At 35.4% G+C, this 25,062-nt stretch overlaps 2 protein-coding genes across 2 annotated transcripts; one reads left to right on the forward strand and one right to left on the reverse strand.

Moving 5' to 3' along the window:
- Positions 1-831: 831 nt before the first annotated feature.
- On the reverse strand, positions 832-12,231 carry LOC127964604 (actin-related protein 2/3 complex subunit 2-A). The gene is made up of 10 exons (XM_052564865.1): positions 12,012-12,231; positions 10,643-10,677; positions 10,368-10,480; positions 8,815-8,860; positions 8,545-8,731; positions 7,852-7,945; positions 6,457-6,583; positions 4,671-4,771; positions 4,330-4,430; positions 832-1,194 (listed from the first exon to the last, which is right to left on the reverse strand). Exons 1-10 carry the CDS (start codon positions 12,083-12,085, stop codon positions 1,173-1,175), a joined length of 900 nt encoding a protein of 299 aa, XP_052420825.1. The 5' UTR covers positions 12,086-12,231; the 3' UTR covers positions 832-1,172.
- Positions 12,232-17,413: 5,182 nt separating this feature from the next.
- On the forward strand, positions 17,414-20,859 carry LOC127964600 (C-X-C chemokine receptor type 1). Its single transcript, XM_052564862.1, has 2 exons — positions 17,414-17,658; positions 19,203-20,859. Exons 1-2 carry the CDS (start codon positions 17,652-17,654, stop codon positions 20,285-20,287), a joined length of 1,092 nt encoding a protein of 363 aa, XP_052420822.1. The 5' UTR covers positions 17,414-17,651; the 3' UTR covers positions 20,288-20,859.
- Positions 20,860-25,062: the final 4,203 nt, after the last annotated feature.

Here is a 25,062-nt window from a genome sequence, read left to right on the forward strand (position 1 = left end):
AGTTAGCACTGGAAAAGTGGAAAGATGAGCAAGAGGAGCTGTCAGAACAAATGGGGTTAGCAATGGAGTTAGAGATGGAAAATGCAAGAGAGGAGCAAGAGGAGTGGGAACAACAAATGTAGTTAGCACTGGAAAAGTGGAAAAGGCATTCGCAAAATGAGGAGTTAGCAGAACAACCAATGTAGAGGAAGATGATGAAATAAACAGAAGTAACCTGCTGAACACGATGAGGAGGAGGACGCCTCTCAAGATGATGATGGAGAACGAGTGACTGTCTATTGCCTCATCCTAATCCACATTAGTGATTCTTCATCTTTGTTTTTCCTTCTCATAGCTAAGTTTTTCTTTGTAATGACTATGGTTATTTTATCAATATCCTTTGCCACGTTTAAACAAGTATGAGTTTCATATTCAGTGTTCTCTGCCACTCAAGAGTTTGGAATCAGTCATAATGTTTCTGAAAGAAAATAATACATTCAGCAAGGGTGGACCAAAAATGGACAGCAAGACATTTATTATAACACAAAAGATTTCTATTTCTATTTCTATTTCTTTCTATTCATCAAATAATCCTGAAGAAACATGTCATGTGACACTGAAGACTGGAGTAGTAACGATGCTGAAAATTCCTCTTACATCAAATAATACATTACATTTTACCATACATTCAAATAAAAATTATAATTTTAATATTTTACAATATTGTTTTTGTATTTGTTTTTATTAAATAAATGCAGCCTGGGTGATCTTAAGAGACTTTTGTATCTGCATTTTTTTACCCCAAACTTTTTCATGCATAAAGTGATTTTACCCCAAATAACAGACAAATAATTTCTTGTATAGAAGATGGGTTTATTTATGACCATTTCATGATGTCCAAAATTGATGCATTTGGCGAAACAAAGAAGGCAAAAGGAAAGAGGAAAGGGAAAATACTGAATGACTAATGTCAATGAAACGCTGTCAGACAACAGAGCTACGCAATGAAACATAACAGCATATCAAAAAACCATTTATCCGACATACAAATAACATTTATCCTATAAATGCAAAGCTAGGAATTTAATCGTCTCCCTGTTGAGGTGCAAATTACAGGTGGAGGATCAACATCACTGGCCAGAGGTGTATGATGGAGTCCACGGCTGCTGGTCTCGGGATTGCACATCATGTCCTTAACGGGAGAAGGTCTTGCCCCTGGACAGATGATGTGAGGGTTACATTCATATTCACAGGACAAACAGTGAAATACATGTTTGTATTCAATCGGTTTTGCAAGAATGTACTACAGACAATTGATGACAAAAAAAAAAATTAAAAGTGCACACACACACACACACATATATATATATATATATATATATGAAGAGTTTGGTTCCAAAACGTGATAAAGGTCAGTTTTTAATTTTATGCAAAATGCAATATCTGCAGAGTTATTCTGTCATGTTTTCTCCCTTTCTTTCCAAGCCATGACACAAGCTTAGTCTCCCTCTTCTGCAGAATGCGAAATATCCTCTCAACTGATCACAGCGCACCATTCCTCACACTCTAGACAGTAATGGCGGCGCTCTGAATACACCCAGCATTCTAGTTTTCCTCATCTACTTTGTTTTTTTGTCGTCAACAAACAAACTTAAGGCTGCATGATAAATCGCATTTGATTGTCATGCGCATCTCATCAGTAAAGACGGTTCTGTGATTAATAGTAAATCTCCATCATGTGCTTTCAGATGGACAGGCAACACAGAGTAGATCATTGACAAGCTATGCAATATCGTGCTCATAATCGTAGAGGAGTCGCATTCAATTAGGGGTGCTCCGATCACGATTGGCCGATCGTTATGCGCATCTCGTCAGTAAAGCCAGTTCTCTAATCAACGGAAAATTCCATCAGGTGCGTGATTTCACATAGAGCAGCTGTTACTACACAGAACCATTGTTAACCGAGAAGCTGCGCAAATCCATGTTCATTTTCAGCGTTTATTTGCGCATCTTCTTAGTTAACAACGGCTCTGTGTAGTAACAGCTGCTCTATGTGAAATCACGCACCTGATGGAATTAACCGCTGATTAGAAAACCGGCTTTACTGACGAGATGCGCATTAACGATCGGCCGATGTGATCGGCGCACGTCTACATTCAATTATTAACGGGATATTGTGTAGCTTGTCAGTGTTTTTATTAATGTCATTTATGTTTTTGTTAATACAGCGAATAGCACTAGCCAACTACATTAATGTACATGTCAAAGATCAATGCACTTTTGGAAGTTGAATGTAAGGGAAATGTCATTTTGGAATTTCTGTGGTCTAATGTGATACTGTACTTTTATTGCAGTAATTAATTTATAGCATTAACAAGATGACCCGTTGAATTCATTTTGGGAGTGATGACTAATGAATGTATTTTTAGTCCAGTGTCTGTATATAAGATTAGTATTGACCAAGTTCAGAGGCTGTCATATGTGGATTAACAATGTTGTCCATTTTCAACAGTTTCAGTATGAAAAATTAAATAACTAAATAAATAAAAATTAATTAAAACTAAATAACTTTGGGACAGTCGGTCAGTTGATGCAGGCAGGGCTTGAGCAGTATAACATTATATTGTTCAGAAAATAAAACTGCTTGGTAACTCAGATCGTTTAGATATTGGGGGGGGGGGGGTGTAAAAGTTACTTTAATTCTTCAGTAGAAAACAAACAAAGATTTTTAACTCAAACCATTGCAGTCTATCAGTCTTATAATGTAAGTTGATGGGAATCATGGCTAAAACATACAATAAAACTAAAAATAAACATGAGTAAGGAGGTAATGCACTTAAGTCTGCGATCTGCTGTAAAGAAAGAAGAAGAAGAAGCCTCCTCACGCGTCGACTGTTGAGAATGCACTCAGGACAGTTTGGACACTGCAGTGAATCAGATGTAAAATACTATATAAATATTGTTTAGTTTCTTGCACAGACTGATCGTTTTGTGTCTTTACACATGCATCGTCATGAGCCACAGGGTTTAATTTGGTTTTGTTTGTATAGGTTTATTTTTAGTTTTATTGTATGTTGTATATACTGCAACAGTTTGAGCTTAAAATCTTGGTTTGTGTTCTACTGAATAAACAAAGTCACCTACATCTTGAAATTGCCCTGGGGGTAAGCAGATAAACATCAAATTTGTCATTTTTGGATGAACTATATTTTTAATGAACCTGACCTGACATGAACTGACAATGAATAGTTTGAATGAAAGATTAATAAATACTGTAACAGGTTTATGGTTCATTGTTGCTTAATGTTAGTTAATGCATCGTCACCTAATGGGACCTTTGTACTCTTTCTACATATGTTGTTTCTACAATGATATTTTGTTGTTTTTTTTACATTTAAAGCTGTATAAATAAACATTAGCTAATGCATTATGAACAAACATGAATTAATAATAAAACATTATGTAGAAATAAATATTCCTCTATATTAATAAAGGTTGTGAAAAAGGTTGCTCACTGTAAGTTCAAAATACTGCAATAATACATGATGCATTAACTTCCTGAAAAGTTTCTAAACTTTAAAGGAATCTTTAAAGTCTGATGACACACAGAAGCACTTCATGTTCCAGTATTTGTGAACTCTTCGAAACTCTAGTTTCTAAATTACAACCAAGAACTGTTTGTTTATATTTTATGATCTATAGAGGTCAACAGTGTCTAGCAGCTTGTGGAAACATTTCTTAAATTAAACTCAGTTTTCCAGAGACATTTAAAAAAATCTTCAAAGAGTTCAACAAGCTTTGAAATTTTGAATTTGACTGAAAACAAAAATATATATGAAGTTTGAACTAAATGCCTAATTTTAGAGGTTGACTGCAAAATATTAAAATATATAGGATGTTTTCTTTTAACAGTGCATTATGGGGGTGGGTGGTGGCTGTTGTGCTCTTTTTCAATGGGGACAGCAACTTCTCCGAAAAAAATGGCCTTTGATTCCAGAGAAGACGTATCTGCAGCATCTGGCCACATTTCAGTTTAAACAAGCTCAAACAACAACCAGCTAAGTTAGTAATATGAAAAGTACATGGTAATCTGCTCTGATATGTTCAGAGACAGTGGATGGTGCATTGCCTCAGTGTATTTCAAACACACACTATCAAAAATCAATCTTTTGCAAGCACACGCCCCTGGTGTTGAACAAAACCCAGAGACGTGCACAAACATCAGCACAAATCAACCACTTCTACTGGAAAAAAGCCCATGAGAAAAAGATTTTTATTTTCAAAGACCTGGATGACTTTGTGCGGTTTCATACAAGTGTGAAATACTAATGTTTGTGAAACAGCACTTACGACATCGTTTTCATCTCTTTCTTCTCCGCATCGGGACGAGCACGGTTGAGTACCTTGAGGAAGTCCGAGGTCTTGGCTCTCATACGAGTGTGAATGTAAGCCTAAAACCAGAGAAAACACACCTTTGAGAGGAGGAAAAAACCTACATTCCCAAGATTAGACATTAACTTCATAGCAGTGCCCTTCACGCTGACAAATTTGATTCTTTTGGCCATACAAAGGACTGGATGGCTGTAAACTGGGAAACAAATTACAAAGCAATTACAATTCCACATTGCAAACTGAAGGGTTGTGTTCGACCCTTCATAAACACAAAGAGTCGTATCTGAGGAGGGTCTCACCTTGGAGCACTTTATGTGGTAATGCAGATAGTCCCGGAAGGTGTGGATGAGGTTAATGGTGTTGTCTCTGGTGTTGGCGTTGGTGTGTCGAGGAAACAGCACTGTGGAGAAATGATATCAGTATTTTTATTTTTAAATATAATATGACATTCACTGCAGCTGTGACATGTTTGGGTAAGCTATACGTAAAGATTGGAATCGGAAGACTTGGACTTGAAGATTGGAAGACTTTTGGTGTTTTTTTTTAATGCTCATCAAGGCTGTATCTATTTAATCAAAAATACAGAAAAACATAATATTGTGAAATATTATTATAATTTAAAGTAATGCTTTTCTATATTAATATACTTTACATTTTAATTTATTTCTGCGATGCAAAGCTGTATTTTCAGCATCATTACTCCAGTCTTCAGTGTCACATGATCCTTCAGAAATTATTGTAATATGTTGATTTGTTATCAGGGTTGGAAACAGTTGTGCTGCTTAATATTTTTTGGAAACTTTGATATGTTATTTTATTTTATTTATTTATTTATTTTGGGGGGGGGGGGGGGGTTAAAGTTAAAAATACTTTTTTTTAAATTCAAAATAGAAATATTTTCTTACAATGTAAGTCTTTACCATCACTTTTTATCAATTTAACACATTTTTGATTAATAAAAGTATTAATTTATTTCCCCCCAAAAAAGACGCATTATTATGTTGTGCGTTTTATTACACAGTTGACGACCACAGAGTAGCATTATAACAGAACTCTGAATGTATCTAGTATGATAAAAAGCACTGCTTTATCCCACAAACGCAAAGGAGTAGAAGCAGTTGACTGTGGCATAATAAAAGCTCCGCTGCTTTCAAGCCGCGTGTCATGCTCGTTCAGTGGCATCGTTTCATCTCGATGGCTTTCAGCCTTACCCTGCTTCATACTACGACATTAATAAATCTTTAATACATTAGCTCATCCGTGAACATGTTTTCTGCCTGAATCCCGTCGGATTGCATCGGCTGTGGGGTTGAAGACGACAAAATCCCATGATTTCACACTCAGTCACAGCGTCATCAAGCTACGCCTTTGTTTCTTTGTTTGTTTTGAATACACGCCCTCTAGTGGCGAGACCGTACATACTGTGCCTTTAAACTGGAAAATATGCAAAAAGACTGATTTAAACTTCAAGTAAAGCCATTTCATAGTTCAGTAACTATTTATACGTGGTTATTATATAAATCGATGAAATTTAAACCAAAATACTATGTGTAATGCTAAAGGTATAAGATACATTTTATTAACTAAATACATTCAATAAGGTAACCTTTAACAAAGATGAGTATTTTAGTTACTGCTGCTCTGCATTTCTTGGTGCAGGGTACCAGAATTAAAATAAAAAAATAAAAGAGAACTAAACAAGCACTGAGTAAACATTGTATGTTTGCATTGGAGTAGCGCTGGTAAATGTTTGCTTTGATGAAAAGGAGTGGCACTTTTTTAATCCATTAAGAGGATTGTGTAACTGCCATGAAGAGAAGCTGGGCGTTTGCTCCCTTGATCCGAATGCAAATAAAAAGTGCACCTGTCACAGGTAAGCAACAGCACTTTGTTCTGGCCTCATAATGTCCAAATTACCATTTACCAAGTGAACACGATGAGAGACTATATTTAACTTTGTTCCAACTAGCAGCTGTGGTTAATAATAGTGTTCAACCAAGGTCTGAAATTAAAACTTGCCAAGTGCCATTTTCAAGTAAAGACGCTAAATTAATGTTTGTGTGTATGTGACCTCATGATACAAACCAAAAGTGATATAGCCGATGTTGTCTCCCACTGTGGCGTCAGTGTCTTTCAGCTCCAGAGGAGGTTCTCTGTGACTGAACAGCACCTGAGGAGCCGTGTGACTGGCCCTCCTGCCCTCCTTAAACTCCTGAACACAGAGAAACACAGCCATCAGATCGCCCGGTCATCATAATGAACACACCAGCTGTTTCACGGAGTGATTTGGTGAAAGTAGTCAAATTAGACTAGAAGTGCCCTGTATTTGTAAAGCATTTCATTCACTGGATTATAAAAACATCAAACATCATCAAATATACTAAAATACAAAACTGTGGAAGCCCATATTTGCCATAGAATAAAACAAAATAAATAAAAAGGTAATTGCAACTTATTTCTCGTAAATCTGACACTACATAAAATATTAGAACTTTGTTTTTATTCTATTTATTCTACTGCTATTTTGTTCTTAGGCTACTATATATGTGACATTTTATACACACACACACAGACACACACATATATACATACATAATATCAGATTGTAGCCATATTTCTGCTAGATTTCTGCTTGAATTTGATAAAAATGTTTATTTATGCCCTGGTCCTATTTAAATACACTCTCTCAAGTATTTCTCAAGTGTCAGGCAGATGACAAGCTCAACTGCTCAACAGCTAGATGGTTATCTGTCTGAAGTCCCCATCCCCAGAAGTGATGACCCTCTTGCCTATACTGGAGAAGTAATGCACTTTCTAGTCCTACAGAGAACAATTTCAAATGCACTTCACCTAAATGCACTTTGTTTTTATGAGAGAACAGTTCATTTTAAAACCTTTCTGCAGGCCAATAGGCCTGTACATTATTATTTAATATTCACATGAGTGGGATAAATTGTTAGTTTGAATTTTATTTTATACTGTGCATTGTTGCAATGTGCTTAAGAAATATTTGCATAATTTGTAATTATGTATTTTTATAATTTATGTAATTGTAATTATCTCTGAAACTTTAAAATTAATTTATTAAATTGCAATGTCTTCATTTTAGTAAAGTTAGTACACGGTCATAGCAATAAATGCAATGGTACTAATAATTGATATAATTTCTTTCGGTGTTTCGGCCATGGTTTTCGCCAAGAATTTTCATTTCATTCCATCCCTACAAGTTACAGTGATTTAAAATGACTTAACAAGTGACAAGCTCTAACAATGAGCTCATAAGTTTTGAGGCCAGTCTAAATGATGCCATTTCCTTCTGCACATACAGAAATGACAGCATTGCTTGACGTATGGTGGTTTAACCTTGTCATTTAAATGTGAAACCAGGACACAAAATGGCTGGATTGCAAAACACCCAGAGGGCACAGGTGTCATGAAATGGTTAAGATTGAACCTGAGAACAGAATCAAATGAGCGAACCTGCATGAACACTTTCCCGATGATGACATCATCGTCATCCTTGAACACTGTGCTGAACACAACAGTGACTCTGTCTTTCTTAGCCTCGATATACCTGAAACCGACGAGAAGAGACATAAACACAGATCACAAACTTTGTGCAGCAGATACAAAACAGATCTAAAAAATATTGAAATAATATTAGATGCATGTAAGAAGATACCAAGAAGATATATCCGTCTTGTTTTCCCAATAACAATTAATCTAATCAGACTTATAATACATTAAACTCCCAAGATGCGTTCAAATACATTTTAAGTTGAGCAGAATTAATCATTTGTAAAATAAATTGTTTTACTTTAAAAGATTTTACCAGTTTCCACAGAAAATATATATTTTAAACAAAATGTATTTGTTGTAATTTGATTTAACCTATTCTGCTGCTTTCAAACGGTCAAGATTTTTAATAATGTAATACTATATTTACTGCTAATTAGATTCCAGATTATGAGCTAATTATATATTATGCTAGTTATATTGTAGCGATTTTAAATGGTTTTGCACAAAACATATTGCATACACATTTCCCTTAAAGCCCCGAATTTACACACTGTTGTCAATAAAATGAATTGAGATTGAGATTAATCATTTAAATAATCACTAGATTAATTGACTTGCAGTCCTAATGTCCTGTAGAAAGTTCAGAAAGCTTACATAGACTCGTCATCCCTGTAATGGACAACAGCCCTTTTTTCTCCCTCACGACCCTCCTCCTGGAACTTGAAGTACTTCTCGAAGACAGAAGCGAAGCAGTTTCTCTTGAGGATGCCTGCCTGGTGGATCATCTCCTCTTTGTTGGGTGGAAGAGCCTCCAGGTCAAAGAGAAGCGAAATATTGTACCCTTCAGAGAGGAACAACAACAAACCGTCAACCCTAAATTCTTGCAGTAAGAACAGGAATGAAAACAGCAACCGCTTGGCTTACCATTTTCTGGTGCTACAAGTAAATCTCCATAAACACGCTTCAGCAACTGAAACACAACAAATACAATCTCTTACACTTTATTTTAATAAGAAAAGATACTGGAAGTAGTTCTGTTATGATCCATAATAAATTCTTTGCTTTGAAAGCACCAAGAAGTCACACATTAGGGGGAAAAAGAGAAATCCTGCAGAGAAAAAAGGCATCAAGATAATCATCTTGTTATCACATTGCAGTGGTCTGAATCATAAGTGTAACGAAGTGTGAGATGCCGAGCCATTCCCACCCAAAGAGTACAGCATGACACATGAACTTCCAAAAAACTACTTCATGACAACTATCCATGGATAAAACGACAAGCACTGGCTTGTTTCATTCCTAGCATTTTTACCAGGCCTTGAGCCACCTGTGTTTTGTGTTGTGTCACCTATTTTATCCCGGATGTCATAGAACAGAAACAGGATTCAACAGGTAAAACAGCTCCCAGAAAAAAAACAAAGGCATTTGAATTCATTTTTGTCTAAAAGAGATTGTATCTGTGTGAATCACACGAGCAGACAGGAAGCTGAGGGCCATTTCTGCAGGACGTTCCTCTGATTTGCATTCCTTTTATTTACATTGGCAGTCCTGAATGAGACTGGAACATACTTTGAATATTTATTTGCATTGGCAGGGAAAATTGGCATCGACCTCAACTCCGTGGACCCTCTAGACCCATGAAAATCCTGCCGTAAAAACTATTCATTCATGTTCTCAATGCACCGATCAAAATCCTGCAGACCCAGCTCTGCCTGTGTTTGTCAATCTAGTTAAAATGTAAAACAACAGCTCATCACTAAATTAACGGAACACTGGCTAAGTTTACTAGACAATGAACCCATGTTTCTTTATTTAAAATATGTGACTTCCTCTATCCAAAGTGAGATGCAGGCACTTCCTGTTTCACATGTCATTTAGACCCTTAAATGGTTATTCAAATGTGATTGCCCTGGACTGAATCGTGTCAAATCATAAGACTAGAGGAGGATGAAAGAATGACCCAAAACAAAGTGTGAAATAAAGATTCCCGTCTGCAACTTCACATTGCATAAGTGTCCACAGGAAATCAATCTGCATTTTCGAAACAGGCGAGAATTACAATTTATACACTATGAACATCACAATAACCAGCTGCAATCTTGCAACCTACAAGTTCAATTGCTCAGTAAGTATGCATCTTCTCTAAATGGACAGCATACGGCAGAAAACCTCACAATAAGGTGTTCTCTTCTCTCAAATGTTTTAATAACACACTAACGTTTAAAACTCTGGGGTTCTTTTTTTTAAAGAAATGAATACTTTTGTGTAGTAAGGAAGCATCAAATTCACATATCACATATATTACTGTTTCTTTTATCAAATAAGTGTAGCCTTAGTGAACGGAAATAAAAATCTTTTTATTTCAGATCTTACTAAACCTACATGTTTGGATTGTAATGCATATTTCTTATAATTTTTTTTTTTGCAATTTTTTTATTTTGTCAAATGCAACCCGGATTCTTTATTATTTCTCGTACCTCATCGGCGCCGTGCTCCTGAAGCTCCTTGAAGAACTTGAGATTGATGCTGACCATTACTTTAGTTTTGTCTCCATTGGGGTTGGAGATGTGGTAAAGCACACCATCAAAGTCTGTCGCAAAAACATAGAGGGAGATCCCATGTCATTCACTACTGTTATTGTAACATCATTATCACGCATGTGTATAGTGATAAATAATTTTATGAACCAAACATTTGGTCAACAGAAACACTGACACTTCCACTGCTGAGGTCTTTCATATTTCGACATTACCTGCAATCGTAACTTCTACTGCTTCAGGCTTGTTCCTAAACAAAACAAAAAAGAAAAAATTGTTTTGTGAGATTATATACTCTGCTATCCAGAGAACATTTTTCTAATGAAACAAATAGAAACAAGTAAAGGGCTAATAGACAGTCATACAAGGTAGTCAAGCAGAAGTGGTTTATTTAGCAATAATGACATTTTCCACTTTTGCATGCCTACTTGCCAAATTAATAATGAAATAGTCATTGCTGAAATAATTGTAATAGCGTACACAATAGAAAATCCCATTTATACAGCTTCTTCATGGCTTCATCATACCGACATATTTTACCCGAATGCTGTGACTGACCAATCAGAATTAAGTGTTGCAGAGTACAAGTACAGAGCTAATGAAATGCAGTTAGCATCCAACCAGAAGTGCAAGAATATCGTGTTTTATATATAAATATAAGTGCAGAATAAGTCAAGCTATGGTTTACAGAATGTACAGTGGAGTTGCTATAAATACAGATCAGAGGATATACTTTATAATGCAATGTAGGGATTATTTGTACATTATGAACAGCAGCAAGCAACTTAATAAATACAGTTGGATGAGTGTGCAATAGTTTTGTTAAACAATGTATTCTATGCAAAGTAATCAGTAGTGCACTACTATTTTTGTCATTGTGAACAATGACAGAATGTAATACTTTTGTGAAATGTTAAACATTTCATTCAAATGCAATAACAAAGCCACTTCATGACGTTGCATTTGCACTGAAATTAAATAACTAAAAAGTAAACGGCGTGAAAACTAATTCATATACACTTATGATGAGTGACAGCAGAAGCGTAGAGCGCGCGCTAAGTCACGTAAGATACTGGAGAAGAAAGAATTTCCTGGGGAATCGGTTACTTCATCGTGCATAGACGGGGCTAGAAGAATCGCTGATGTTTGCTTGTTCCTGCAGAGACATGCACTCGCGCGGAGGCATGAACAGGAAGTATCTGCAATCTTTACTGGGACGAAACATTTCTAGAAATCAGCTCAGCCGAAAGCGACGTGTAACTAACAATGTTCAGAATCACTCGAAATGCCTGTTTTAGTAATCACTTAACACGTTGATGTCACACTGGCACATAAAAGTTTTTTTTTACGTGTCCTATCCTTGCTGGACACACCCCAAACAGGATGCTTCGGTTCTCGACAATCAACACATTATCTGACAGAACAACATCAATCCAACACCAAAGCGCGCATTATCATCTGATCTGATCTATGCATATAAAATATGGCTCGTGTTAAAGCATGCATATAAAATTTAGCTGGTGTTAAAGCATGCATGTGTTAGATGAGCGATGTTTGATCCGGGTTGTGTGATCTTCCTCTTACCCGTTGCTCGCGCTTTCGAATTTCAGAGTGAGAGTCTCCTCTATGATCCGATTGTTGATTTCCAACAAAATCATGATGATTTAAATAAATGTTTAGTGGCTGATTGGGATTTAAAAAAAATACGTTTAAATATTGGTTTGCTACAGTCCTACAACAATCGTTTTGGGTTTCCTGTGCTCCTACACCTCTGGCCGCTTCCGCATTGACTCGAAAGACCCGCGCGGGCTGGCCGCGTCACTGCCTGTTCGTTTGTAGCAACGTTAGTTATTTAAATAAAATAACGTTACTTTACAGGGATTGTTCTGTTTATGTTTTATTTATAGTGGTATTTCCCATTTCAAAATAGTATTTCAATATAATTATTAAAACAAATATTTATTTGTTCTTCAAATGTACGTTACGTCAAAGCCGTCCCACGATGTTCCAGTTATTCGTGATTACTAAATAAGGAGCTTTACAAACACTCCACTTTAAAAGAGGGCTTTCTACGCTATATTCTTTCTCTCTGAGATTTGGAAGTCACTGAAAATAGCCTACTTATACTGTAGTGTCATAAAGCGACATATCGTAAAAAAAAACCACTAGACTGTATATATATATATATATATATATATATATATATATATATATATATATATATATATATATATATATATATATATATATATATATATATATATATATTGCAGCAGTCTAGTGTTTTTTTTTTTTTGTTTGTTTTTGTTTTTTACTATATGTCGCTTTATGACACTACAGTATATATAAAGCTTTATGACACTACAGTATATATATTGTTCCACCAAACTTTTAATGCAGACAAACGGCTTGTGTTGTGTTGTGGTGGTTTGTTGTTATAAGTCATATGAGGAGATCATAAAATCCAATCCCACTTTAGCCCAGTTCTTATACCTTTAAGATGTATATACATGTCCTTCTGGAAAAGTTAATTTATTTTAGTAATTCAACTCAAATTGTGAAACTCATGTATTAAATAAATTCAGTGCACACAGACTGAAGTAGTTTTGAGTTCTTTTAATTGTGATGATTTTGGCTCACATTTAACAAAAACCCACCAATTCACTATCTCAACAAATTAGAATACTTCATAAGACCAATAATAATATTGTGAATTGTTGGCCTTTTGGAAAGTATGTTCATTTATCAGTATCAGTTCAGTATTGTACTCAATACTTGGTAGGGGCTCCTTTTGCTTTAATTACTGCCTCAGTTTGGCATGGCATGGAGGTGATCAGTTTGTGGCACTGCTGAGGTGGTCTGGAAGCCCAGGTTTCTTTGAAAGTGGCCTTCAGCTCATCTGCATTGTTTGGTCTCTTGTTTCTCATTTTCCTCTTTTTAGCTGTGCATTTATTGAATGAGCACTGTGCAATGTCCGAACAGATTGCACTATATTTTCACTGTTTTTTTTTTTGTATTACTATTATTTTTTTTTTAAATGTAAAATATTTTTTTCTAACGGTTTTTAAATGTTTTAATCATTTTAAAAGTTTAAAAATTGCTTGTTTATTTTTATCTTCATGATTATTTTACTTTCTTTTATGTAAAGCACTTTGAATTACCATTGTGTCCGAAATGTGCTATATAAAAACTTGCCTTGCCTTGCCTTGCCTTGACAACAGCCCATAGATTCTCTATGGGGTTCAGGTCTGGTGAGTTTTCTGGCCAGTCAAGCACACCATCACCATGGTCATTTAACCAACTATTGGTGCTTTTGGCAGTGTGTGCAGGTGCCAAATCCTGCTGGAAAATGAAATCAGGATCTTCAATAAGCTGGTCAGCGGTGCTCCAAGATTACTTGGTAAACAAATGCAGTGACTTTGGTTTTCAAAAAAACACAATGGACCAACACCAGAAGATGAAATTGCACCCCAAATCATCACAGACTGTGGAAACTTAACACTGGACTTCAAGCAAATTGGGCTATGAGCTTCTCCACCCTTCCTCCAGGACCTTGGTTTTTCAAATGAAATACAAAACTTGCTCTTATCTGAAAAGAGGACTTTGGACCACTGGGTAACAGTCCATGCAGTTCTTCTTCTACACCATATTCTAATTTGTTGAGATGAAGAGTGAATTGGTGGGTTTTTGTTAAATGTGAGCCAAAATCATCACAATTAAAAGAACCAAAGACAAACTAATTCAATCTATGTGCGTTCCATTTAAGTTGAATAACTTTTCCACAACATACAAATTATCAAGAAGCACCTGTAGGTATATGTAAATCTTTCTGTATAAACATCCTTATCATAGTAACTAAATTTACCTTAAATTTGAGTGAGCTTGATAAACCTATGAGATTCATCTTGTCATGTTTCAGATATTTTAAGCAAGTTAAGGCAGTGTGTTAGTATGACAGTTTTCCTGACTTGGGCCATCATGACATATTTAAAAACTCAGGTAATTTCTGACAGAAACCCAACGTGTGCGTGCTTGTTTTGTGTCCTTACAAGGAAAATAACTAACAAAAAATTATTCACCAAAAAAAAAAAAAAAACATATCCAGCGAATACAGCAATTCAGTATTTTTAATTTGGCTCATTGGCATTGGATGTCATCTTTATTCTTATTGAAGTGCATAAGCATGCATCAGCTTCTGTGGATCTGTGATGAAACTGATAACAACCTGAGTTTGTTGACAAGAATTTTCACCTCTTTCTTTTTATTGGCACAGTGGAAAACCGCTGTCATTTAAACACACTGTAAACTGAGAAGGACACTTTTCTATGCTCTGTCTGTAAAATTTTCGTACTTGGAATGGAATGGGGGGTCGAATATTTCTATATGTACATACTGGACATTTATCATTTAAAAATATTCTTGATCTTTCACCATAAAATACATAAAATGGACTTGGAAGAACTGGATGAGAAATGTTCAAGTTCATATTGAATCGCTTATGTTTGATTGCTGGCAATATTCTGATTTTTCAGACATTTAAAAGACCTCATTTGGGATTTTCTTCCCGTTCTTCCCTTATCTTGTGTTTACATTTTTAATATGAATGCTGAATTTATATGGAATTCTTTTGTAACACAACCACTTTATATCTCCTCTTGCATTCCTTTCCTTTTTATTCTTCACACAGAAACATGTTTTTTCCTGTCCTCAGCACAGCAGAAAGGAGGGCGGAACAGATTCATGCTGTTTTAGATTTTACAAACCGTTGTGTTTAATTAGTCGAGGGAATTCCATATATTATCTAATGCACAATACTCATTCTCATTAGCAGATATAAACCATTTGCTCTTACTTCTAAAACTTGGATATGTGACCAAAAAACTTTGATTCCTCCCCGACACCACACCTGCTCAGCCGAGTCGAGCCTCTTGATGCTTAGTAGGACTATTCAGTTCCAAAAGAATATGTTACTCATAAATAAATTACTCATTGACTCTATGTTCACAATTTGTTATGGCTTTGATTTATTAATAGACAATAACTCATGAGCAATAGAAATATGAAAGTACTCATTAAACCCCCTGCATCACATGTATTCATACACACACATCATACATGACCTTTATCACAGTCTAGAAAGAGTGTCAAAAGATCATTGCCGGGGTGGTCAGCCACACATAACTGGTCATACAAAAACCATCTATAGCACCTTTCAAGTATAACTGCAAGCATGCCCTGTGTTAACCTCACAGGTCACACCTGCATGTTAGGATAGCAAAAGCTGCACAGCTAGGTAAATGTTCCATTCTGCAAGTTCGTTACAAAATGCATCTCTTACCTTTTCTATCTGCTGCATAAGCAAAGCACATAGCAACTTCAAACCACAACACCTATAGACATGGGGTACAATAGGTGTGCTCAAAAAAATACCTTGAACCTCTTATCTTCTTTTGACTGGAGCTTTCATTTTTAACGATCAGCTCCAGACTAATCCTAGTCAGCCATCTCTTTTATCAGCCTCATTATTCTTTTATTCAAAGTTTCCTGTTTCCTCATCAACTTTATTACAGTTCTCAATTTGAAGTTCATATTCTTCTGGTATTCCAGGTTTCTAATTTTTCGGCAATGCTTCTCCACTTTCTCCACTCGGTTTTTGGTTTTTCGGCTTTCGTCCACTCGCAGGACCTGAATGATGAGATCACCAAAGTCAAAATTAATTTTATTTGCTTCACAGTTCCCTATAGAAATTGCCTGAATAGAATAATGGCTATAGAACTGATCTGAAAACTACTGTATGTATTTGCATTATTAACACAGACTTCAAATTTAGCTATGACCATATTCATGCATTCACATAAATTCTCATGAATATGATAATTATTATTTTAATAATAATTGTTAAAGGCGATAGTCCACTCAAAAATGACAGCTCTGTCATTATTTACTCACCAAATAAACAGTACTGAGGCACTCACAAAGCACTCACCCTCAAGTATTCCAAACTTGTATGACTTTCTTTGTTCTGTGAAACATAAAAGAAGATATTTTGAAGAATGTCACCAAACTGTTTTGGTGTCCATTGACTTATGTATGATAAGTCAATTAACATATGTATGAAAAATATAATAGAAGTCTGTGTTTGTCAACATTCTTTAAAATGTCTTTTTGTTCTGCTAGAAAAAGAAAGTCAAACAGGTTTGGAATAGTGAATAAATAATGATCCATTTTTTCATTTTTGGTGGACTTTCCCTTTAATAAATTGTAAATAATGAATTGGTATGATTTATATTCGATAAAATATGCCATTATCCCATGCACCACATTATTGTTTTATCTTTTTTTATGCTTGCTAATCTTTTTTTTTCCCCAAATAACACCTGCATTTAAAAGAAGCTTATGAAATGAAACTGGCTGCTTCTCATGTGAGAAACACACTTGTTTACAGCATCTTCAGGACAAACCTAGTGGGACAGAGTTGCTCAATTTCCTGGGCAATTGTGGGTAAATGATGATTTGTGGCCTCACATCTCTTCACACGTGACCATCTTTCCTCCGATGTTGAAAAATCACTTCCATATTACACATGTCAGGTTTTCTACTTAAAAGTTTATAGTTATTTTGTCTGAGATAACTATAAACGTCATGCCTTTTCTCCTAAATTCTAATCTCTTTATCAAAAAACATTCTGGTCATTGATTTAAAATTCAAAAATGTACTCTTTCACATTTTTAATATTGTCATTTAAATCTAAATAAAATTCTCACCAAATGAGCCAAAAGTATTCACACCCAAATATATTTGGTTATGAACTGGGTAGCCTCATGGCTTCATATCATAAATATTTTCTTAGTTTCACTTTTAGTTTTAATCATGTTTTTGTTTAGACTGAACACGAGTGACGATCTTGTGACCATTAGGATGTTTCAAATTTCCCAGCAAACATCTCTAACCTTCTGCTTTTCATTCAGATATTAGAAACGTCTCAGCTTGTTTCCTGTTTAAGGGAAAAATGTGAATTCCAGATACGAAGTTTGAACATGTTTTGGAGAAATAAATGGAGCATCTTAGCTGAGTTTGTACACTTGAAGTAACCTTTAAGACTTAGGCAAACAGGATATAACAACATCCCTTCAAACGGTATAAAGAAGCCTTCCCCTCACAACTCTGACATTTCATCTTCTGGATTATTCTCACGTACAGAACCGTTCAAGAAAAGACGTTACGATGACTGGTAGGTCCATTACCCTAATTTGATAATTTAATTAGAAGGAAATCATTTGAAATCTGATTATCAAAAGGTTTATGATAATTAACAGTTAAAAATGTATGAATGTATATGAGACTATAGGTGCTGTGACTAATCACCAACTCTTTTAAACTTTTCCCAAACAATATTTAATCACTCTTTGTCGTCATTGTTTCATTTAGTCCATTTAGTCCATATGTTTAATATGAGATAATAATAATGACATGCAGTATAATAATTTAAATAATCAAATAATTAAATAATTAAATAAATTAATTTTATTTAATAATTTAATAATTTTAAGGCATGCAGTATAAAGCTAAATTTAAAGTATTTTTTTAATTGTTTTAATATTAAAATAGTTAAAGATGTTTTATACTACGGAAAAACTTTTTTAAAAATGTCAACTATACCCATTTGGTAAATGTAACAAAAATCACAGTTAAAATAGAAAATGATACATTCATATTTATTTATTTGTTTGTTTGTCTTGAACCTTTTTTCTTTTTCCTTTTTTTTTTTTTTGTAGTTATAAGAAATAAGAAACTTTTAATTTAATTTAATTAATTCTAGAAACAAACTGATAAAAAAAAGTAGCATGTCCGCATTAATTTTATTCATTTATTTATTTTTATTGTCATATGGGCAGTCCTTTTCTTGTGCCTTTTTTCTTTTTAAATTGTTTATAGTAATACGAATTAATACAATTATATTTAATTTAATTTATACTAAATAACAAACGGTGCTTTTCTGCCTTTTTTCTTGTTTAAAGTAAATAAAAAAGAACAACTTATTTTTATGAATTGTATCTGATAAAAAGCAGAATAGTATATATTTTTAATATACTTGATATTGATATAATTTAAATAATAAATATATTTAATTAATAACAAATGCACGTGAGTGTATTTATATACACATAATAAATATACACCGAACACACGCATATATTATGCAATAAAAACTTTTATTTTGGATGCAATTGTAACGATAAAGACTTCCTATTCATCGGGAAGAAGGAGGCGGGAACCGGCGCACAATCAAAATACTTTAATAATTCAAAAATAAACACAAAACAGCGCGTCAGCCCCTCACGGCGACTGGCGCACAAATAAAAGCCAAACATAAACTAATGTCCCAGGCCTGGTCCTCTCTCGTCCTTCACGGTCGTCACTCCAGTTTTATATCCTTCCATCTCCTACGTGGGACTCGATACTGGCGGTGGGGCGCAGGTGTAGCTCATCTCCAATCACTACACCTGGCCTCACTCCTCGTTCCCACGCCTCTCGGCCCCGCCCCACTCGCCACAGCAATTAATCACAATTAATCGTTTGACAGCACTAGTTTTTTGTCTGTTGGTTTTTATTGGATAACAATTGTATTTGTATACTGTAAACTTCTCAACCCTAAACATCCTATAGTTAAACTACTCTACACTACTTGCCAAAAAGTAGTGAAATTGTTATTAGTAGATGTCTCTATTTTAACACACATTGCTTTAATAATTTCTATTTGTCGTTTTCTAACAGATCCGAATAGATTTTATAAAGTTAATAACTTCGACAGTTACATTGATGAGGATTATAACTACACAGATGTCCAGAACGCAACTGATCTTTTTGTGAATGAGAAGACGATGCTTTGCTCCCCCATCACTATAGTGGATGGCATCAACATCGCATTCTGCGTCTTCTATGTGCTCATCTTCGTGATAGCTGTTCCTGGGAATCTGATCGTAGGCTGGGTCATCACCTCCAACAAAAAAAGGCTTTCCCCCTCGGACGTCTACTTGTTCAACCTGATGCTGGCCGACACGTTACTGGCTCTGATTCTGCCATTTTCGGCGGTTTCCGTGATCCACGGTTGGGTGTTTGGCAATATTGGATGCAAACTGGTTTGCCTGGTGAAGGAAGTGAACTTCTACACCAGCATTTTGTTCCTGGTGTGCATCAGCATGGATCGCTACATGGTTATTGTCAGAGCTATGGAGTCCCGAAAGATTCAGAGAAGGCTGTGCAGTGGAGTCGCCTGCACATTGGTGTGGCTCCTGGGCCTGGTGCTCTCCTTGCCATCATTCTACAACGAGGCATTTCATGAGCCAGTTTCCAACCAGACCGTGTGTGCTGAACGCTTTGAGACGAATCAAGCCGACGAATGGCGACTGGCCACGCGTATCGTGAGGCATCTGCTCGGGTTCCTCTTCCCTTTGGTGGTCATGTTGATCTGCTACTGCATCACAATGGAGCGACTCTTGCGTACGCGCGGTTTCCAGAAACAGAGAGCCATGAGGGTCATCATAGCTGTGGTTGTGGCCTTTCTTCTGTGCTGGACCCCCTTCCATGTTTCCACGATGGCTGACACCCTCCTGAGAGCTAAAGTGGTTCAGTTCAACTGTTTCACGCGGATGGTGGTGGACATCGCCATGTATTCAACTCAAAACCTTGGCCTTTTGCACTGCTGCGTGAACCCGGTGTTGTACGCCTTTGTGGGAGAGAAGTTCAGAAGAAGATTTCTGCAGCTGCTCCATAAGAAAGGAGTTATGGAGCGGTTCTCGGTCTCCAGATCTAGTAGGTCTTCTTCTTTGACCTCAGAAGCTCCTTCAAGCTTCCTGTGAGCTACACGATGGACATCAGTGTATGAGAACTGCTTGACATTTAGTGCACCTTTCCTTGCTTGCTTGAACTAGAACAGGTTTCCTCAAATTTTGCCCTGGAGGGTGTTTAGCTCCAACCCTGGTCAAACTCACCTAGCTGGTTTTCTAATAACCTTGAAGACAATGGTTTGTGTTTGATTAGGGTTAGAGCTAAACCCTGCAGGAAAGCGGATCTTGTGGACCAGATTTGAGAATCACTGAATTAGAACAACACATTATTGTAGAGGCTTATTTCCATGATGATTTGGCTCCCTCTGATGGGCAGAAATTACAACATCCATGTTTGGGTGAGAAGTAAAGGGGTGCTGCAATGTATGATGATGATGTATTTTTGTAAACCAAAAACTCTTTCCATTGGCTTTTGAACTATTGCAGAAAATAAGCTTTTTGGCCATCAAAAGCTTATTATTCTGACGCATTTTGTTCTTTAGGATAATCTTCACATATGAACAACTTATTGAAGGGGGTTTTACTGATGCATTTGATGTAGAATAAAATACAAAAATATCTTGAGCTTGTGTAAAAAAAGAGAACATTTTGTTGTGTATTTGGTGTAATGAAATGTGTTTATGCGGGTTAAGGTTAAAAAAACGTTATTTTCCAAATTCTGTACATTATTGTTGCTCCTCTGTGTCCCACCTTTCTGAAACTTGTCAATTTCATCGAGGTGTGCTGTGATTGGCCAGCTGTCCAATTTATTGTGATTGGCTGAATACCTCAAGCGTGTGACAGAAATGTTACTCCTATATATACTGTGAGGCCGTCTCCTGGCAAGACGAGACAAAACCAGTAAAACCCATTAGAAATGAGGCCTTTGTGGCATCCAGTGGGGATATAATTATCAAATAAATTTTTAAACAATCGCTACTCTACTCCGCTCAAAACTAGAGCAGAGAGTTTAGAACGAGCCGTTTTAGGTAGGCGTGGTGATTTCTTAGCTTTTATAAAGAACATCTTTTTGGATTTGAGACTTTAGTCTTTGCAATTTTACAGATCTTCTCTATGCACCAAAAGCTTGTAACCCTCCAAAGAGAAAGGAACATTTTAAATATCACCATATGACTCCTTATTACAGACCTAAAATGTATTAAAATTCTAACTCGTTTTCAGTTTCTGGCCTACAAAAATTCATATGTGCAGTACTCTATTGCTTGCTTTAGCTTCTAGAGGTTTAAAGTATCCCTTTTACTATTGCTCATAAGGGATAAGTTAGCGATTTCAACAAAACCCCTAACCCTAAAAAAAGTAATATAGCTAAATTTCCATGAAATTTTACAGGCAAAAAGGTCCATTGTCTGTGTAGCATTGTGTGACACACAGCTCAGTGTGTATTTAAGTCACTTTCAAACCAAGCAGCTTTCTGTTTGTCAGGTCTTGCGAAAACTATGTGGGGACATCTTTCGCCATCATACAAATTTCCGATGGATTCCTATTAAAATGACAAAAATTAGCCGAACAATTGTAAATGTAACTTGATTTTCATGTAACTTCTGCATTATGGACATTAATGATCGTTTTTTCAAAGTGATCAAACTTGCCATTTTTACTTTGTGGATGGCATGAGAAAACATAAATAAGAAATAAGAAATGAGAAACTGCAGACTTATACTGAAGGATGGACCCAATTTGTCTGAGATGCCTCGATATCGTTAGTACTTATAGGGTACAAGTTAATACTATTAAGCAAACACATGTTATTGTGGAACGCTTAGCTACTGGTTTAGGTAGAAGTCTGTGGTTGAAGTTAGCAAGAATACAGCTGGTCTGTATGTGGTCAGTAAGCAAAAGGTTTTAATTTAAAGCGATTATGTGCATGTTTTAAATATGCACTATGATGTACAGCAAACAAAGTAAAGATCAGGTTTTTCTAAATGCTTTTTATATATTTCCTTTATAAAAAGTTCTATAAATAGTCAAAGCTACTCTTCATTTCATTCAGGGTGTTCTAAGGAATATTATATAATTGTACTCATGAAGTGTTTATGGTGTAATGACAGAAAAACCTCTCCAGGACTTATAATGGATGTACTGTTTTATTTTCATGCTTATTTAGAAGTTAAAATGTAAAAATGTTATGGATACTCTGTACATCTCTTTAATAAAATGATCAGTACTGTTGACTGATAATTTCTCACAAGTGTGGTTGACAAATGTGACATCTACTTTTAATCACACTTTATTTTTAGTCCATTTTAAATATAGCTTTCTATGTTACAGAAGAGTTTTTATTTCATGGGCAGATTTGAGTTCATTTCAGTTTTTAAAAGCAGGAGCCTGAAAGTCAAATTTAATATTTGAATCACAGAATTAGTTAATTAGTTAATTAAATTAATTGGTACCCAGAAATACCCAAGTTTGTCATTTGTTGATTCTTGAACACAACAACACAGCAAACAATAGCAAAAAAACTTTAACTGAAATAATTATATTTCAGGTTTCTAAAACGTTAATAAGTGTAATATTCTTCATTGGATTGTCCTTTTAAGAATTTACATCAGTCTTCAGTTCGATTTAAAAAAAAATTAGTTTCACTCAAGTTTCTGATGTTAGAGCTTGGCATAGCTAAAATGTATAATTATTGTTATTTTATAACAAATTCCCAAGACTTTTTAGGATTTTATGAAGGTTTCTGAGGGGGTGAACTGAAATAAAATCTCTCTCTCTCTCTCTCTCTCTCTCTCTCTCTCTCTCTCTCTCTCTCTCTCTCTCTCTATATATATATATATATATATATATATATATATATATATATATATATATATAAAAAAGTATATTGTGTTTTGTCCTATTTTATTACTTTAAGTTGTGTTAAAGGGGCCCCTTTTGAACTCTGCACACGATTTGAAATCTTTGCTAGCATAAACAACTTTCCTCTTATCACGAACCAACACACCAGTCAGGTTAGAGTGTTTGTAAATGGCAGTTGAGTTAAATTTAATTTTACATGAAAAAAAAAAAACTACTCCAAATAGAAGTCAGCATATCCTAATTTGTTAACATCCAAAAAAAAAAAAAAAAATTCATTTCACAAAGTATCCCAGGAAGAAAAAACATGCCTGTTCATGTGTTTAGGTCGTGTGGTCTGAATCCACATCTCTGAGTTTACAAGAAGAAATAGATTCAAAATTCACAATTTAAATATGTATTGACCTCTTTCAAACATTGTATTTATTACTGAAATGAGTCATTATTATTGCAGCAACAGGCAATTTGGCATGTGGCTTAAAATATATATTATTTATAATTATAAACTTAAAAACACAAACCAAGTTTACCTCATGTACTGTTAATAAAAGGTTGCATTAACCTATTGCTTCTAAACTCCACATTTTAATGGTATCCATCATTTTGAGAGATAAAATGAAAGACAGAAAACCATTTAAACTCTGGTGCGTCTATATATTCTTATTTTTAAACAGGAGATTTAAATAATCTAATAATAAGTGGGTAGGATATAATTAAATATGAATTCATTCCATGACTGCTGTGTTTTCTGTAAACTGGAATCCCAGGCTGTCAAAATATTATTGGGTAAACTGTAACACACACTCATTGCATTTAACAGATAATTTAATGGTATGTGAGAACAGGGTGGAATGGATCGATCTTATGTCTCTCAAAGAACTGTCGAACACCTTGTCTAGACCCTTGGCTGGCTTTTCTGAAACAGTTGGGATAGCTGCCTATGTGTTATCTTAGTTTATCTTCCACCTTCACTTTGTTCAGTACCGATTATCTTGATTTGGCAGGTTTGAAATGCATATGGGTAATGATCCCAATCTCAACCTTGTGCCAGCTTGATGTCGCTGATCCTGAAGAGACCCTCATCCTGAAATTGCTGTAATGGTCATTGATGAGGTCTGTAGTTCTGCTGGGGATATGGTACCTGGTTAGTGTATGCTGCACCAGCTTATGAGGAACGGAAACATATACGCATTTGCCAGATCTAGTCATCAGAACGATAAGTTGCCCTTATTCTCTCTGGCCTCCCTAATCAGCTGTGTCACTACATCAGTAGGATCCAAGCAGCCTGGTATACCTGCAACTCCACACTTTTGTACTGACGTATTGATATATATGGGTTCTCTGTCAAATAGGTGCATATCTGGTTGGAGACCAATTTGAAAAACGAATGGAATGCATAGTCGATATAAAAAACTGGATGACGAGTAATTTCTTACTGCTAAATTCTGAAAAAACAGAGGTGTTAATTATAGGACCTAAAAACTCTGCATGTAATAACCTAGAACAGTGTCTAAGACTTGATGGCTGCTCTGTCAATTCTTCGTCATCAGTTAGGAACCTAGGTGTGCTATTTGATCGCAATCTTTCCTTAGAAAGCCACATTTCTAGCATTTTTCCATTTCAAAAATATATTTAAATTACGGCCTATGCTCTCAATGTCAAATGCAGAAATGTTTATCCATGCATTTATGACCTCGAGGTTAGATTATTGTAATGCTTTATTGGCTGGTTGTTCTGCACACTTAATTAACAAACTACAGCTAGTCCAAAATACAGCAGCTAGAGTTCTTACTAGAACCAGGAAGTATGACCATATTAGCCCGCTCCTTTCAACACTGCACTGGCTCCCTATCAAACATTGTATAAATTTTTAAATATTGCTTATGACTTATAAAGCCCTGAATGGTTTATCACCTCAGTATTTGAATGAGCTCTTGTTACATTATAATCCTCCACGTCCACTGCGTTCTCAAAACTCAGGCAATTTGATA

The sequence above is a fragment of the Carassius gibelio genome, chromosome B9 (assembly GCF_023724105.1).
Source record: "Carassius gibelio isolate Cgi1373 ecotype wild population from Czech Republic chromosome B9, carGib1.2-hapl.c, whole genome shotgun sequence".
In the NCBI taxonomy this organism is placed as follows: Eukaryota; Metazoa; Chordata; class Actinopteri; order Cypriniformes; family Cyprinidae; genus Carassius; species Carassius gibelio.